The sequence below is a fragment of the Lissotriton helveticus genome, chromosome 2_2 (assembly GCF_964261635.1).
Source record: "Lissotriton helveticus chromosome 2_2, aLisHel1.1, whole genome shotgun sequence".
NCBI classification, from domain to species: domain Eukaryota; kingdom Metazoa; phylum Chordata; class Amphibia; order Caudata; family Salamandridae; genus Lissotriton; species Lissotriton helveticus.
The window spans coordinates 525185619-525203419 of NC_136060.1; the positions used below are offsets into that span (position 1 = coordinate 525185619).

General features: G+C 45.7%; 1 protein-coding gene across 2 annotated transcripts in view; it reads right to left on the reverse strand.

Annotated features, from left to right (window-relative positions):
• Positions 1 to 17801, reverse strand: part of LOC144821623 (intraflagellar transport protein 57 homolog) — a 99611-nt gene that overhangs the window by 63072 nt on the left and 18738 nt on the right. For both annotated transcript variants that reach the window (XM_078678862.1, XM_078678863.1), the window contains exons 4-6: positions 16017 to 16107; positions 14645 to 14716; positions 9662 to 9784 (exon numbers count right to left, since the gene is read on the reverse strand). In XM_078678862.1, coding sequence (XP_078534988.1) covers positions 9662 to 9784; positions 14645 to 14716; positions 16017 to 16107 — 286 coding nt within the window. The remainder of the gene's footprint in view (positions 1 to 9661; positions 9785 to 14644; positions 14717 to 16016; positions 16108 to 17801) is intronic.

The window sequence follows — 17801 nt, forward strand, 5'->3', positions numbered from 1 at the left end:
CAACTCAGTTTAGCGAGGGGGATGAGGCCGGACAGCGCTGGGGGCCCAGGTTGAAGCAAGGGGCGGAGAGGTGACACAGCCCGGTACCTGCTTGATCCCCAGTAGTCCTGGTCAAAGCAGATGTTCTTCTTGGCACTGATGGATTCTGGCGCCCTTTGGTTGAAGGAGGTTCTTTGTTCCTTGAGAGGGGGGTTGAGTTGGAGGATTTCCTCAGCAGGTCACTTCAGGTGGTCCCTGGGTTCCCCTCCCGCCGGGCCAGATCAGTGGGCTGGTTCAGGGTTCCTCACTCTACTTGGAAGGCAGCACCTAAGCCCTGCCACTCCCAGTGGCATAGGCCCCTGACTAGACCCTACCGCCTAAGTCTCATGCGTGGGTCCCCCAGGTCAGTGATACCCCAACTGACTAGAAAGTTTCCCTCCCTTTCCTTTTATAGCGCCAGTTGGCAGTTGGTGTCCACTCCCCTATTCTGGAAGGTTCCAGGTGCTTCCTCACTCTATCTATGGGCAGGCTGGCAGGCTGGTATTGCAACAATATTTTAAGGGTTCCAGTCAGCTCCTGGCTACTAGAGTGCACCTATAACAACCACGCTGCAGTAGCAGGGGTCAGTGGCAGCCATGTTAGGGGAAGAGAGCATCTGCACCTTAGCATTGATAAGCAATGGGAAGGTGCCTAGAGACCTAAGGCCAACAAAAAGTAGGTGGGAAAAATGAGGCAAAAGCGAAATAAATAGGGAAAGACCACCCTAAGGCTGACAGGTCTAACAGGCACTCTTTTCTTGAAAGACAGAATCAAAGGACATTTTAGAAAACGTTAGGAAGGTAAGCTGTTAGTTTTTGGGTCTCTCTGGCAATGCATCCGCAAGGATGCATTTGTCCAGCTGGAGACCAATAGCGATCAGTGTGGGGGGAAGGAGGACAAGAGGGTGTACGAGCTTGGATTGCTTGGATTCGTGTGCGCGAACGTCGCGTCCCGCGCCATACACATGCGCGCGCAGACAGACACTCGCTCCCACACACCCCCCCTCCCCCACAGTCACACACACGCACTCCAAGACACACACACACACGCACACACGCACGCACACACACATACACAGCCCGCGCCCCCCCCCCACGCGCGCGCGCACACACACATGCTCTTTCCCCCCCCCCCCCCCCCCCCCAATAACCCACTCACCGGCTTTCTTCGTGCGGCGGCTCTCCTCAGCTGCAGGGCCCGGCAGCAGGACTCTTCTTCCCTCCTTCGGCACCGGGGCGCAGGGTAGGCTCCTGCCTGCTCCGGTGCTCCAAACACGGCTCCAATCGCGGCTCTTCCGTGGGAGGCGGGGTAGGCTCCCGCCCTCCTACTTCCTGTTTCCGGTTGTCGCGCCGGCCTGCCTGACTTCCTCGTCACAGGCCGGCAGAGTGACGGCGGTGATTTGTGGTATTTATTTATTTATGCATTTTTATATAGCGCGGACTTTACCCGAAGGCGGTATTTATTTATTTATGTATTTATGCATTTTTATATAGCGCGGACATTACCCGAAGGCGGTATTTATGTATTCATGTATTTATGCATTTTTATATAGCGCGGACTTTACCCGAAGGCGTCAGAGCGCTTCACATTAGGAACAGAAATGAAACATAATGAGAAACATTACAAAGGAACAGGTTGCAAAAACATACGTTACTTACATAAGGTAATAGTGACAATTGTGAGCAAACAAAATACATGAGGTAGTAAAAACTATGAGCAACCAAAAATACATGAGGTAGTAAAGGTAATAGTGACAATGGTGAGCAAACAAAATACTTGAGTAAAAATTGTGAGCAACCAAAATACATGAAGTAGTAAAGGTAATAGTGACAATCGTGAGCAAACAAAATACTTGAGTAAAAATTGTGAGCAACCAAAATACATGAGGTAGTCAAAAGTGCACAAGAGGAAATGAAAGTGACAAGTGTGCAGTTATAAGAGAAAACAGAGTATGATTAGAGGTATAGTCCTGCAATAAGTGCTAGACACTCAGGCTCAGGAACAAGCGTTACATGGGCAAGGTGGCACTTGTGCAAGTATCAAAGGTAAAGACATGTGAGAGGTAGCAGCCGTGTGTTGCAAGGGCAGAGTGGTGTGTGCATGTTACAAAAGGGCACCGAACACCAGTACATGGAAAATACTGCAAAAAGGCAGACCCTCCAATCACAGGCATACACTGGGAAGGCACTTCCATGGTCATGGAAAGTAGAAATTATCAGTAGTGGGAAGTCTTCCTCACAAATAGCAAGAGGACGTGAATTACTTTTGGAGGTGTCTCTGGAGGAGGAGAACTTTGAGGTCCCTTTTGAAGGCCTGGGAGGAGGCGGTGGTCCGGAGCTTTTTTTTGTCCTCTCGCGGTTTGTAAATACAAAACATATTGCATTACAAATGCTATAGGTATCACATTTGCGAAAGTTATAACTATTGGCATTGTAAATGACGAAGCTATTAATTTAGCTATTTAAAAAAAAAGAAACATAAATAAAAACTTTGCCATTTACAATACCAATAGCTCAAACTTTCCTAATGCGAGACCTATTGCATTGCAAATGCTTGTTATATCTGAGTTATGGATAGACTCAAAGGCGTACCAAAAGAGGAATTGCCACCTAAAAGAAGGAAAACCTTCCTTAGACTCTAGAAGAAATATTTGACAACACGGATGGTGAAGAGAGGTATGCATGCAAATGTACTCCATGTACTCTGGGCAGGTGCTGCAATGGTTTTCGTCCTTCCTCTAGCACAGATCCCAAAGAGTCAAGGCGAACCACTCTCTCTCCCACCCATCCCCAGTCACCATGGGGGTTCCCCCAGGATCCTACTTATCTCCCATTCTCTTCAATTTGTTTCTGGAACCATTAGCTGATGTACAAAAATCCTTGGACATTCGATTCCATATGTACGTAGACGACACCCAACTCTACCTGAAAATCTCCTCCCCAGACAACATCACTTCACTCAACTCCACCCTACCGACTACTCAAACTTGGCTAACTGAGAACCACCCTCCTGCTAAACACCGCCAAAACAGAATTCCTCCTCATCCCTACGACGAAACACACTCCTAATATTGACCTCTGGATGAACCAACTCACAGCCTCCAACTGCTCCCCCCGCACTATTGACTCAGCTACATCGCTAGGAATCACATTGGACAAAAACCTGAATATGAAGACCCATATCAGCAACGTAAGCAAGGGAACTAACCACCTTCTGAGAACTCTCAGGAACCTCAAACCTTTCTTACCTCAAGCCGACTTCAAGCAGGTGGTCCAAGCGCTTGTTCTGCCTAGGCTTGACTATGGCAGTGCTACGCTATGCAGCCGCCCCAAATACACTTTGGCTCCGCTAAAGGCTTCATTGAACGCTGCGGCCAGACTGATTACGGGCACCAAGTGAAATGCCCACATCTCCCCGGTCCTAAAATCTCTAAACTGGCTGCCCTACGAATCTAGAATTCAACTAAAGATTGCATGCTTATCGCACAAAGCTCTCCACTTCAAAACCCCCAATGACCTGGCGCAAAAGTTAAAACTATCTGGAGCGGGGGGGGGGGGCGGGGGAGCGGAGACCGTCAAGGAGTGCTAATTCCTTCCTTCTGAAACCCCAGATCTTCTGCAAAAAGAGAACTTGTCAACGAGCGTTCTCGGGATCTGCTCCAAAAATGTGGAACTCTCTTCCACCGGAAATCCAGAGAATCTCCTCCAAGGATGCTTTCAAACTGGAAGTAAAAAGATTCCTCATGAAGAAATTCCTACCTTCATAAGAAGAGCGATTGTGAGGTCTTAGCGCATCAGACACACTTAAAGAATGGATGTCACTCTGGTATTTTTCTATTGTTTTTGCTCCCCTTGCCATTATGTTTTCAATGCCTAGCACATTATATGCCTAGCCAAGGCCTATAGTGGTCTTTTCTTGTGCACGATTTTCGCATTGCCTATGTATATTCCCTATTTTACTCTTGTACTGATGTTACCTCATTCCCTCAATTTCTAAAGCGCTTGGATATCCTTCGGGACCTAGTTCGCGGGGTACAAAACTTTATAAATAAATAAAATAAATAAATAAATAGAAGGATGGATTTGACTAAAAAGATTATCAAGAATCATTCCGTCTTCATGGGTTCATGGATTAATCCGCTTCTGCAGTAACCATGTGCAGAATATCTTGCGCTTGAAGGTCTGCATTGATCTAATGAAAAGATGTTTTAACTCATTCCTTTATAAATAAAATCAGTTGTCAAACGTATGTTATGGGGCCGTACTATAGGTACCCACGAGAAATACGGGCAAATTCAGTGATGGCCGGCTGGGGTGTTCGATTGTGCCCTGGTGCTCGTCAGGAAGCCCGTCGTTCATGCAAAACACGTTAGCAATCACCTTTGGAAACAGAGGAATCTGAGAAGGAACGCAAACTGCCTTTAATCTGTTTACGAACAGTGTATCTACAAGCATTTCCCAGGGATCTGTTGTCCAGAAACCAGAGAGTGAAGCCCTAGTATTTTCCCTTTTCCCTGTGAGCTTTGCCTGTGACTGCGTGGAGTACAGACCGCAGGAAGGGCAGGACCTGCAAGAGTTACAGGTGAGACTTGGTGGCATTTACAGTGAATCACAAGCTGTGAAGAGATGTTGGGGTCTTTTTCATCTTCTCCAGCACCTCATCAATCTGAGACCCAAACAGGTGTTACGCACTGAAGAGCAGTTTGAGGAGATGCTGTTCAAAGTCTGGCTTAAACTCTGACATATGGAGCCAGACAAGGTGTAGGAGAGTAGGGTCTGCTTCCTCTGGTCACCCCCCACTTTTTGCTGTGATTCTCTGGTTTTTCGACTTTAGTGCGGCTGTGAGCCTGCTAATCAGACCCACAGATCAGCTGTTCTCGCTCTAAATTGATACCATATACTTTAGGTACATACCTGATTGGGTATTGAGTCACCTTTGTGAGCCCCTGTATAGTGTACCATAGGTACCCAGGGGCATAGGTGCATCCAAGGCCTACCAGGGGCTGCAGCATGTATTGTGCCACCCCTGGCTGGCCATCTAAACTGACACCACAGGCTGATCACTCAGCTGGGGTAAGGTGGTGTAATCACCCCTTGCTTAGATATAGTATATCTATATCTACCCATATATATATATATATATATATATATATATATATATATATATATATATATATATATATATATATATATATAGACACTTATAAGTCACTCCTATGGTAGGCCTCGACAATCCTGGAGGCAGAGTGCTTGGTTTTATGTGAGATGGTGCTCTAGCATGAGCTGAGCCTGTCTGCAGCTTTCGGAACCATGTCCTTATAGCTGTTCTATGACATAGCCATACCATATACTCTTAAGTGCATTATAATCCTCGCGGTTAATGCTAACTTTGGTTTGGCTTTATCAAAACATGTCGTGTAAGGTGTCAAACACTTTGGAATACTACCCCCTCCCCCCCGCCAGTTCTGGCGGCGGAGGTATCATTCCATCCTCCTAGAGGGAGAAGACATGTAGTTACTGCTTTACCGGTTAAAGTTAAACAGAGCCTCAGCATCGCAAAATGGATGCTGCTGCCACAGACACGAGTCTGACCTCCTGCAGCTGGACGAAACTCCGGCAAAGGAGGCCTGGACAATAGGTTTCCTGTCGAGGGAGGTGCTAGCACCTCCCCAGACAGCCTGTAGTGTATTGGGGAAGGGTGGGTTGAATGGAAAGATGCTTTTTCAGACACTGCCTGGGGCACACAAGGTGTTCCATGCATAGCCCGGTTCAAACCAATTGCTGGGGCACTCCAGCCCCGCTCTGGGGCGAAACTGGACAAAGAGAAAGGGGTGTAACCACCCCCTTCTCAGGGTCCACCCATAGGAGGGACCTAGCAGGTAATCCAGCCCCTAAGATTAGTATAAAGATAGGAGCTGTGTCTAGAGACATTAGATTATCCTGGACTGAAACTCTGAAACGAAACTCTTGGACCTTCAATGTTCTATACCGACTAGAAGACGGAAGACATCTCCCTTGTGGTCAAGGAGTGACCACCCTGTGCAAACAGGCACCACCAGTAACTTGCCGGTTTGCTTTGTCGACGCTCCTGCCGGAATCCGAAGACTCAGCGACTCAGGAACTGGACTTCCAGACTTCTCCGACTCCGATCCATATCCACAGCAAAGCTGAGACCCGTGGCGGACACGAGAGACGTGGGACCGGACACCCTGGACTACCTGCACTTTGCTAACAGTGCAACTACCGAGGCACCCTCGCAGTTGTGCATTGGGGTTTCAGAAGCCCCAGACCCGAGCGCCCTTTTCACCGAAGCTCAGCCCTCCACACTCCACGAGTGCCACGTGGGGCCCGCTCTTGCATTTTAGCTCGACGCGTCTTCCCGGTTGCTAGCCCGTTGGCTAGTTAGCCCTCCGAAGACTTCCTTTTGAAACTACAACGCTTTCCTGGTTGCTCCAGGCTTGCTCCAGCTTCCCTGAGAAGGAGAAGCTCCCCAGACCTTGCTGGTCTGAACTGAAGCCTATCTTCCATTCCTGCATGGATTCTGTTTGCCAAAGCTTGTTGGGTCCAATCCGGATACCGACACCGCAGTCAACTAGATCCTTAGTGGGACAGCTCGAGTCCAGCTCCTGGTCATCATGGACGCCTTCGGGTCCTCGTGGCTGCAGAGACAAGCTTCACCTTCTTCACCTGAAACACTCGACATCGCCTGGTTCCTTCCTGGTCACTGGCTAGTGATCCAGACTCTGTCTCCTCTGCTTTCAGGTCCTTCTCATCTTCGATGCACCCTTGGATCCACCGGACATTTTTCTCCTGGTCGCCTGCAGCACTTCTTTGCAGCTCTCCATAGGAAACAGCGACGAAACCCGACACGAAAAGACACCTATGCACCCGGCTTCCCTGGGTGAGGTAACTCGAGTACTCCGGTACTCCCGTGGGTGTTGACTCTCAAAGTATCCTAGTTTAAAAGGGTTTTACCGTAGTCCATCCGGAAGTGTCCTTAATCAACTACTTTGTAACTTTTACGTCGCCCTTAATAACTATATGGTAACTCGCGACTGTGTTCCCACACTGCACGCGTCTCCAGTGGGTCTCCTACTTCCTAACCTTTGGTTCTGTAGTGTAGCCCCAGCGATTCCCTAGGCCTTTCACTATTCCTGAAGTGGTCCTTATACCACTTACTTAGTATATGGTTCGTGAGGCCCCTAGGGCAGAATTGTATTTGTGCAACTTATAGTATGCTTAATGAGTAACTTGTAACGTGTCTCAAACTCTGACCTCATAAAGAGTGCAGAGGGGTTTTGTTAGTAATAAATACATCTATATTTGATACATACCTTGTGTGGTGTCGTTTCATTTGGTATTCAAGGGATTATATATGGTAAAACAGCTTGCTTTACATGCTCTCTGAAGTTTTAGCCTAAGACTGCTGGTCCATGCTACCACTAGGATAGCTTGTCTATAAGGTTGACTTTACAACCACCATCAATAAGGGTCATTTAGACTGGTGCAAGGTGCCCACTAGAATAGTGGACATCATAGGCCAGGCTAACTTCTCACACAAGGCATCTAAAAAGGACGCTGGTGTTGAGGTGTTGACTCTCTCCCCCCCGGGACACGGTGTCCATGGCATAGAGGGCGCAATAGACTGCAGAGTTGAAAATGATCTTCCCCTCGGGCAATAAAATTTCCGACCTTTCGATGCTTCTCCCAAAGTTCGCCCTAAGTTGGCAGGGTATGCCTAAACGTGGGTCCCTTGCCCACTTTTCCACTGGATTCAAGCTAGCCTGGTTGATGAGGGTTGTTAGCCTGAAACCAGTACCAGGATGCTTGTTTACGGTTCAGGGAAGACCTGGTTTGGCAGTTCGGGCTGGACTGTTCCCATGAGACACAGGGTCAAGACTTATTTGCATATAGCTGTGTCTGAACTGGGGTGGGGAATGCAGCTAAAGAATGATGATGGATTCAATCCATATCTGTGACTGGGGGTGAGTGTCTGAACAGTTTCAGCGTTCCGTCCATCATCTCCTTGTGTTTGCAAATGCTTCAAGAGCTCATAACAAAAAAGGAATGCCATGGAGTTGGCTATTGGCCAGTGGGTTTCTGCCCCTATGTCCACTCTCTTGCCGGCTGCGTCCATCCTACTACTCTACTGGTCAGGCCTTGGGGCAGAGGGGCGCCCCCATCTCTATGTTTCTTGGACATGGGACCCAGAGGGGCCTCCAACGCAGAGTCCTACTCACGGCAAGTCTCCTTTTCCAAGGCAGAGCCTCTGTGGGTTTTGGCAGTGGTTTTCCAGAAATATTCATGGAAAGGGGATAGATAAAGAGGGTCTTCTTCTTCACACTGAGAGTATCTTGTAGCCTCTGAAGTATGAGCTGCTCTGTATCTTCATAGCTGATCATTGGGGCGGTTCTTGGTGTCTGTTTTAATTTCCACAGTGACCGCTGACGAGCCAAAAGTGACGCCAAGTTTCCTTTTTCTATCAGATATTTGTGTGACCAACTTTATTGCTTCGATTTTTCAGAGAAAAATGTAATAATTTTTAAGCAACTGATCTGTTATCTGTCTTTTGGTGTGCTTCCTGGCTCACAGGACTGTGATGAATAAACTGATTCTGGAATTTACATCAATCCAGAGGTAGAAGGCTGACATGGTGACTGTAAAGTAACAGCAGGCTTAGCGGATTGAGTCTTTGGTTGGTACCAATTCCAACTTGCTCGAGACGTCTATTTTGATCTTTTTTTGTAACACATTTCTTTGTACTATGATTTTAATGACACAAAATATGCCGAACGCATGCTTATCCGAAGCAACACGTTGTTAGAAAAAGTAATTCTATAAATATGTTTCTGCCATCCTATTTCTAAAAAGCCAAAAAACATTGAAAGTAATAGAGAATAATGGTGAGACGCAGTCAATCAATCAATCATTTGTAAAGCGCACTACATACCCGCGAGGGTCTCAAGGCGCTGGGGGGGGCAGTGTGGGGGGGCGACTATTTATCGAACAGCCAGGTCTTGAGTATCCTCCTGAAGGACAGCAGGTCTTGGGTCTGTCGTAGGCTCAGTGGCAGGGTGTTCCATGTCTTGGTGGCTGTTCTTCAGATGCGCGGGATGGTGGCGAGTGAGAGGTCGGCGGAGCGTAGCTGGCGGTTGGGGATGTAGAAGGAGAGCCGTCTGTTGAGGTAGGCTGGGCCAGTCTTGTGGAGTGCCTTGTCTGCGTGGGTGAGGAGCTTGAAGGATATCTTCTTGTTGACGGGGAGCCAGTGCAGGTTTCTCAGGTGGGGGTGATGTGGGCGTGGCGTGGCACTTTTCAATGATGTTGATTGCAGCTGATTGGCTGCTGTTTAGCATCGTTTTTACTGAGAATTCCTAGGCAGAGGATGGGATATATTCAACCATGTGAAGACGGGATTTCCAACGATTGAACAGTGGCTTTTGCTGCTATGCCATTTGCAACCCTGTGGCTGACACTCTTTCAATGAACCTTAAACAAAATTGTGTATTAAGAGTGTGTTGTGGTACTGCTAGATATCATCCGTTCGAAAAGAAAAGTACACGAAAAGGTTTCAAATCAAAAATACCTAATATCCTGCAGTATTAGTATGCAAATGATCGCAGAGGACATTACATAGAATAGATTACCTTGTTGTCGGTTTTAATTGTAACTTTCAGTTGAGGAAGGACGCGTTCTACTTCCAAGTTCCACTCAGCTGCATCGGTGGTAGATTCTAAAATGTCCTCTTGTTTCACAGACTCACCAAACTCCTGCATTGAGAAACAATGAGAACCGAACCCCATTAGTTAATGATAATCAGGTGTATGTTTGCCTGGTAAATAACAAATGGATGCAAAAATTGTACCTGAAAGGAGTGTTCTTTACTCCGAGGATAGCCGCCATTCTCGTTTAACCTTCAATAAGCAGTTAAGTGGGCAACTCCTGCCCCTGACTAACGAGAACATTCAACGGAAGCCTGAATCCAAACATATTTGCGAAAGGCTACACAATGGCTGCCTAAATGCTATGATGGCAAAACGAATATCAAGATGGGACCAGCATGTCAATGGTTTGACCTCTTCGGTAATGTCCACACTGCAGCATTAGTAACGATTTTCAATAAACAGCCTAATGTCCATTCTTTATTCACCACAGCTTCAGCCTTTACGTTTCTAATCAATCATAAAATTTGACCAATGCATGCTTCCAATAAAGCACTGTGCAGATGAGCATTTTTGTAAATAAAAGTCTAGGAATAAATGTAAAATATTGGAAAAAAGTTGACTAATGAAAACATATTATGCAAAATGATTGTATTCCAAAGCTTAGTGTTTTTTCATTGTATGCATGTTAATGTGGAAAGGTCGAGAGCTCTATAAACTAGTGAAATCTCACACAAGCTGCTGCCACCTTACCTCTAGCTCCATCAAAACATATCTTTTCTGACTTTGTCAACTTGGTGAGAACTGAAAGAAATGAAGTATCATAACTTCCAATTGCTTCTCCAAATAACACTGCATGTTGAAACGCGTCAATCACCAGATGCAACTCATTTAGATCAAATTCAAATCTTGTCTTTATATCAAGGAATGTAGAGTCTAAGACCCTGATTATGCTCTGCGGGTTACTTCCTGCCCCAGCACAAATGGAAGCCTGTGTAGGAATCGGGATGCTGTGTAAGAATGGCACTCTGCTGCTTTCCCATGACACATTTTTATCAATTATATTTACCATTACATTATACTTATTAATTAAGTGCATTTACATTAATAATTAGTTTAAATAATGTCATTTATTATATTCCATGGGCTTTCATTTAAGTACCAAACTCCATTATATTCTATGGAGTGTGTTGCGATACCAGTGGATGTCCATGTGTTGTGATAGACTCCAGCTCTGACTGGAATACTTTTACTAATATTTTGGACCCCGTGGAGAAGTGTGGCTCAATGGTTAGAGCGGCAGACCCTGATGCAGAGGTCTAGCCCGGGACAAGGGTTCAATTCCCCGCCTCGGCGGGTCTTGGGCTCAAAAATTCCACGGACCTGATAATTCTCGCCTCGGTACCTATTCCAATCATGGAGTCCCACTCTGCAACTCTGGGCAATAGCTTGCTTAATCTCCACAACGGCCCCCACAACGCTAAGGATGCCTGGCCTCCACCTTGGGGGTGCCCAGGAGTGGACATCTCACAGGGAAAGCCAGGATGGGTTCCACAGCGGTATTCGTACAAGCGCCTCAAGACCCTTGCGGGTGAGTAGTGCGCTATACAAATATAGCATCAATTTACATCAATCAATCAATTTTGGCTGTAGCTACTATAGAAGTGCGGTTTGTGAATAGCTATGAGCTCACTCTTTTGTGTGACGTCCCTATCTGAAGCCCTCCCTAACACCCTCCTTACTCCTCCTTTAAACCTTCCCCTTTATTCGTAAATATTTCCCATTTCCAACCACTCTGCCCCTCCCACATTTACTACTAACATGTATACATGCATCTGCGGAGACTGCAGTTGAGGTGGAGATCTTTTGACTCTGCACTTAGGTTTGGTCACAGCATTCTGTGGTGTGTTTTGTAGCACTATCAAACATACTTAAAAATACAGTTTATGAATAGCCCCTCAAAATATACCATGAGGAGGATGGGAAGTAACAAATGCTGCCAGGGACACTTTGGGCCTAGGAATTATACTGTACTGCTCAGTGTGTCAAGTGTAAGGTGAATAGAGTATGTGTAGTATTCAGCTTCTATTATATGATGTAGGGGTTGGAGTCTTGCTGCTTCTTTTTTCGAGACGTGGATCGAAGCCATTAGGGCTCTGTTATGACGAACACTTGTGTCCATGGCGACAATATGGCAGTGTATTTGCCACGGAGTCTGCATATACTATGGAGCTGCAGCGGGAACACCTACACTTCAGTTAATTCCCACAGGTGGGTGTAAATTGTCAAGTGAGCCCAGGTATCATCAAATGGGGTTCTCTCAACCTGATCCTGTTGGTCAGCCTTTCTAGCGCGCGTATCTCTCTAAGCTTCTTTTGTTATTGCTAGATCATTGAAAAAGTGTCATATTTTTAGTGTTTCAATATACATATGTTGCCGACAGACAGCAATGCCAAGTTTCCCAGGTCCATTTAGTACAAGCTGCTCTAGTCCAGGTTTTTTCAATGAATTGTGGAACTTGTAGTCATATTTTTTCTGTTATAATAGGACTACAAGTCCCAGGGTTCATAGAAAAAAAGTATAAACCTGAGCAGCTCAACAAATATAAACCTTGGAAACCTGGCAGCTATGTACAGTCAGTAATATCCTAAGGAAGCATTTCTCAAGTCAAATAACCTTTACTTGGTTTGTAATATACAATCATAAAATATGACATAAAACAATAAATACACAAAACAATACACATCACAAGGTAACAGGATAAAATATAATTAAATTGCTAGATCAAATATAGTCCGCATTCATATCAGGTATAGTTTTCCGGGTCCTCACAACACTGTTTACAAAGCTTACAACTGTAAAACAGACAGGTTACGTTTGAAATGATAGTAGATAAAGCTGGGCAGGCTGCCATTGTTTCGAATTTAAAACAAATTCCTTTACAAAATGCACTCTAGAGGATTTATAAAACGTACAGAAGAAGCATGTAAGGAAACAGTTACTGATGCACACGGTGCTTATCCTGCAGGCAGCTGTCTGCCCCCTTTGGGGGGACGTGCTAACACCTCACAGGAATAGATGCAACAGGGAACTGCATGGGAAAGAGGTGTTACCTCACTGCTGCATGAAGCCACATGGGTGTTAGTCAAAAAAAGCGAGCTTCAAAGGCGAAGCCACCTTTAAAAGGCAAATGGGTAACACTTAGAAGAGGGACTCTGGTTCTTAGGGAGATATGCTGGCACTGGGGACTGGAGGAGAGAAGTCACCATATAAAGGCAAATGGGTAACACTTGGAAGAGGGACTCTATTTCTTAGGGAGATATGCTGGCACTGGGGACTGGAGGGAGAAGCCAGTTATCAAACTGGTTTTTCCATGGACATGGAGGCCTTCGATAGCCACACCTCTAGAAGTGGGCAAAGGAGCTCGGAGTGTTGAGAGAGGGGTCGCGCCATTTTGGGACTGGCCAGAATGGAGCATCCTGGAATAGCCAGATGCCACACTTCCTAGGAAGGAGGGAATCTAGTAGCCCATTGGCTACAAACCACATCCTACCCCAAGGGCATATTCTGAAAATAAATAGGGCACCCCTGGCATCCAGAACTCAGACCTCGACCTACTTGGAAGAAGGACCTAAGAAGGACTGTCATGCTGCACCGAGGGGCCAGCGAAGAGAGGCTGCACCTATGCAGACTGAATCTGCTGCACTGATAGGGCGGTCTCAGAGAGCTGGGCTGTGCAGCAAGGATTAAAATAAGGACCAGGGAAGGCTCGCCGGAGGTCCACTCTCCAATCAGTATTGTGGGGAAAGACGCCGGATCGCAGTGTATATTTGGGCAGAAGTTGTGTCTGCTTCAGCGGTTGTCAAGCACCCACCTCTGGCTCCGGTTGTCAGGTCGATTACCACAGAGCCAGCGAGAGACTGCCACTGGAGCCCTCCTGCAACTCGGCTGGTGTGAGGCTCCCTGGTGTAGGCCGCCCACCTTTTGGGGTAACCATCTCGTCGATCGGAGGTAGACCAGGTTTGTCTGGGTCTGGAGGCCAGGGGGACCCAGGTGAAGACTCACCCCAGTCCGCTGGGTTGGACTTCGCGCTCAGAGGTAGGAAAGGGTGGGGATCGGTCAGCCTCACTGCAAGCCCCACGTGATGGATGTCCGCGGCCTTGCTGTGAGCTCACCAGCCAACAGAACTGCCGTGGAGAGTGGAGGAGGTGATTGTCAGCAACCTTAAGACATTCTGTGGCAAACATGGCGACGGATAGTTAATTTTCATAGACGCCTCTCGGGAACTCTTAGGGTGTAAGCCCTCCATCTTCAGCGGCTAGCTACTGACCCCCTTCATAGCGTTCCTGTGCCCCGTATTTTAGAAATAACAGGACTAGAAGCTTTTTCTGCTTTCTCAGGCACAAGATACAGGCTGAAAGAATGTATATGTGGTTTAGGGATTAAATTCCACATTATGCACAGCATCTTCCATTCAACTCTATTTCCTCATCAGACATTTGATCTTCTACACTGGATTACTACAAGTTCTTAAAATCATACGCAGAATAGGCAGAATCATAGAATTTAATAGTTTATTCCAGAGCAGTTTCAGGTCAACCAGATAAAAAAAATGATAGTTAGTCCAGAAAACAGCAACATCTTTAATCTGCATTGCATATAGAGATTTCATAAGCAAGCTGCGTCTTCCTTAATACAGAAAAGCTCCCAACAACCACCTTCAGTATGCCACTAAATAAGTTTAGAAAATTCACCGCTTCAACACAACATAGGTGGTGACAACTCACTACCCCAAACAAACTAAGACAATGAACCACACATGAACTTCTTCAATACTTCACACTATAGGCAATGTATTCCAATAATGCTGCTTACTCATTCAGGCCATCTTATCTTGTACTGTACTTACTATTTACTTAATATATAAAAATAAATCAAACCACTCAATTAAAACCTTAGTTCACTTACTGATTTGTGTGTTTGCGCTTTTAAAACATTCAGGTCAATGTAATTTTCATCATCATTGTCTGTGTCTTCTCCCTTAAAAATAAAATAAAATGTTTCTTTAAGATGAATGTCAAGTGAACACAGATGTACACATTTTGAAACAGAATTTTCGGTTTTCCGACTTGTAATAATGGTGAGCATCAGGTGGCTGCAAGTTGCCTTTTCACCCTCTCAATGACTTGTCATTTCTTCAGGGAGAGAGCCTTTTGAAGGTGTCTAATCCTGCATGGCAAATTGATTTAGAACCTTACTTCCTTGAATACAGTACGGCGTATACTGCGGTTCCTCATTATCAAGATGATGTTATCATATAATAGCTACAGAGTGAAAAAGAGCGACTGTGTACGAGTGTGTCAGAGAGCATGAGCGAGCTAGATAGTGAGGCAGAAAGTGAAGTAGAGGATGAAGTGGACACAGGGTTAGGTAAAGGTTGAGAGTAAGGCAGAGCTTGAGAATAAAGCGGAGGTGGAGGGCCAGATACAGTTTGAGACACAGATTTAGAGATGGAAATATTAAGAGGCCAAGACTTTATTATTTTCTCACTTCTTCTCTTCTTTCTGAGATTCAGAGAGATATGGAAATAGGAAGAATGAGACTGAGGGAGAAAGAAAGAAAGAACTGGAGAGATTGAGATTGAGAGAAAGTGAGATACTGAATGAGTTAGAAACAGAGATAGGAAAGATGGAAAGAGTGAGATACAAATTGCATTTAAGAGTGAGCGATAAAGAAAGCATGTTATGTTATGTTATGTTATATATGGGTCTTATATAGCGCAACAGCTACTCCAAAGGAGTGTCCCGGCGCTTTAATGCTCCAGACCCAAAGAGGAAAACTAAAGAACATAACAACAGACAAAAAGTACAGAAGGAGAAATGTGAAAGATTTAGCAATGTCGAGGAAAGGCTGCGAGATATAGCAAAAAACAAAGCGATACTGAGAGAGATGGTTATTCTACACAATTCCCTCATGGGTGAAGTACATTATTCCTAGCTTGCGTAAACATCTGAGTCCTTACACTTACAAATGTGGTGACATCTATCAAATTTTTCAAGGCTTGTGCAGGTCAATCAGTACATGTCCTGCAGTCGGCATGAAGGGCCAGGAAGTGGTCTGCTCACTGCAGGAACCTGGTGATCTGAAAGCCAAGAGTGCAAACTACTGCAAAGCACTCGCAGCCTTACATCCTTCCAAGGTCAGAAAACTTAGTGCCATTAAAGGAGGTAATATTAACAACCGTTGCTGTTGTCTGCAGTGCTTATGAACATCAGAAGCATACTAAGAAGCACATATAAATAACAATTATGATGTTACTGACAATATATCATTCATTTACCGCTAGGTCACCTTCCACTTTGTCGAGCATCAACTCCGCATCATCCTCCATTATGGTTTCTTCTTCCAGTTCTTCTTCGGGGTAGGATGGCCTGAAAGAGGCACATTTTCAGAAATAATTAAAAAGTGGTTTAAAAATAGTCCCTAACTTTAAGAAGCTGGAGCTAAAGAGATGCTCCTGCCTTTCTGTGGAACAATGTGCAGTCTTTGCCAGGAGATTATTTTTTCGTTTATTTTTACTAATGTTAGATATTCAAGGTTAGTGCATGCGGGGAGGGCGGCGATTGGCCCTGGTGCACCAGTTCAAAGTGTGTCCTGGGGTTCTGGAGCCTTTCTCGCCATATGCCCGGAGGGAGGGTCCTCCATTGAGTTTCATTGCTAGAGCCCTGGTGTTGAGGGCGTTGAGAGTCTGCTGTTTATTGTTGGAGAAGCAAGGTTTTTATTTCAGGTGGGTTGTGTCTGATTAATTCAGTCTCACCCAGTCGCATCCACCATTTTGTGCTAGCTGTGTGAGTTCAGCCTCAATAACTGCCTCCATTACTGCGAGTAGTTCCCGTATAAAGTTATGTACCCATTTAAAAAGGTAATATTTTCCAGCTATTATAATGCTCTCAGAATACTACCTTATACGCAAAGGCAAACATAAATACAGAAGCAAAAAAGAAAATCAGTCTGGCCTTTCACAGATACAGTACCTCAAGCAATTACTAAAAGTTCTTCTCATATTAGACGCAACTGCTACAGAAGTCTATTGCGAAGCTGCAATAACTCATGACGTTAGTTAATGTCCTTGAGTTGGAGGCAGTTGCTTCAAATAGTGTTAACGAAAACAAGGTAGGGGTGCATCGGCAGATTTTGACTTGATCAAACAATCTCTATATCTTATATTTGACAGGAAGGCGGTGACAGTACATCACTCCTGACCCAACGTACCAAGGACTCCTGTGCACAGTGAGTAACCTGTCGGAGAGGGGGCATCCCGGTCTTATGCCTCTTACTAGTTTAAACCAGGTCAAGTGTGTTGGCTAAAAGCCCATTTTATTAAAGACTGTTGCGCGGGCAGAAATGTTTGCCTGGAGTCCACATTATGAGACACAGGCAGGGATGAGGAGGCCAGTTCCAGCAGTTGTCCTCACAGTCATCAGTCACACGCTGGTGCCACCCAGCGCCTTCATAGTAGTACACAGTGCTTCATAAAACACAGCTTTACTTAGAGGCAAGGGGCTGTGTGTCTCTCACTTTAATAGATTGAACCTCTGTTTGGCCGATGTCTGTCAAGGAGGCTCAGGTTCCACAGTTCATCTCAAGGAACCCAGACTGTGTGTGTTGTTGTGTTGATCGAGGTGGATGAGGAGGGTTTACTCCTGGCACTTCCAGAATGTAGAGTTAAGGGTAGACCAGTCTTCTGTCACCCGCCCTAATGTGTGTTATCACAACTCTTTCTTGAGAGTCCCAGAACCACTGCCTCTCCTTTTGCCCATCCCCCGAGGTCCCAGGAGCACCTTCACCGTTCTGCCGGTGGGTGCCAGTCTCCACACACAGGACCCCACTTCAGACTCCACTTCAGTCTCAGTCCTCCTTCTCAGTCCTCCTTCAAATGAATGCTTTTGAGAACCATAGCACATCATGCAGTGCCAATCCTCAGCAGAATCACAGTTAGGAAAGACCAGAAGCACCGACATCTAAGAATGTTTCCAACACACACTCCTACATTATGTGACATATATTTCCATTTTCTCTTCCTTTTTTTAACAATTGCCAAACCACTCATTGACACCCACATTTA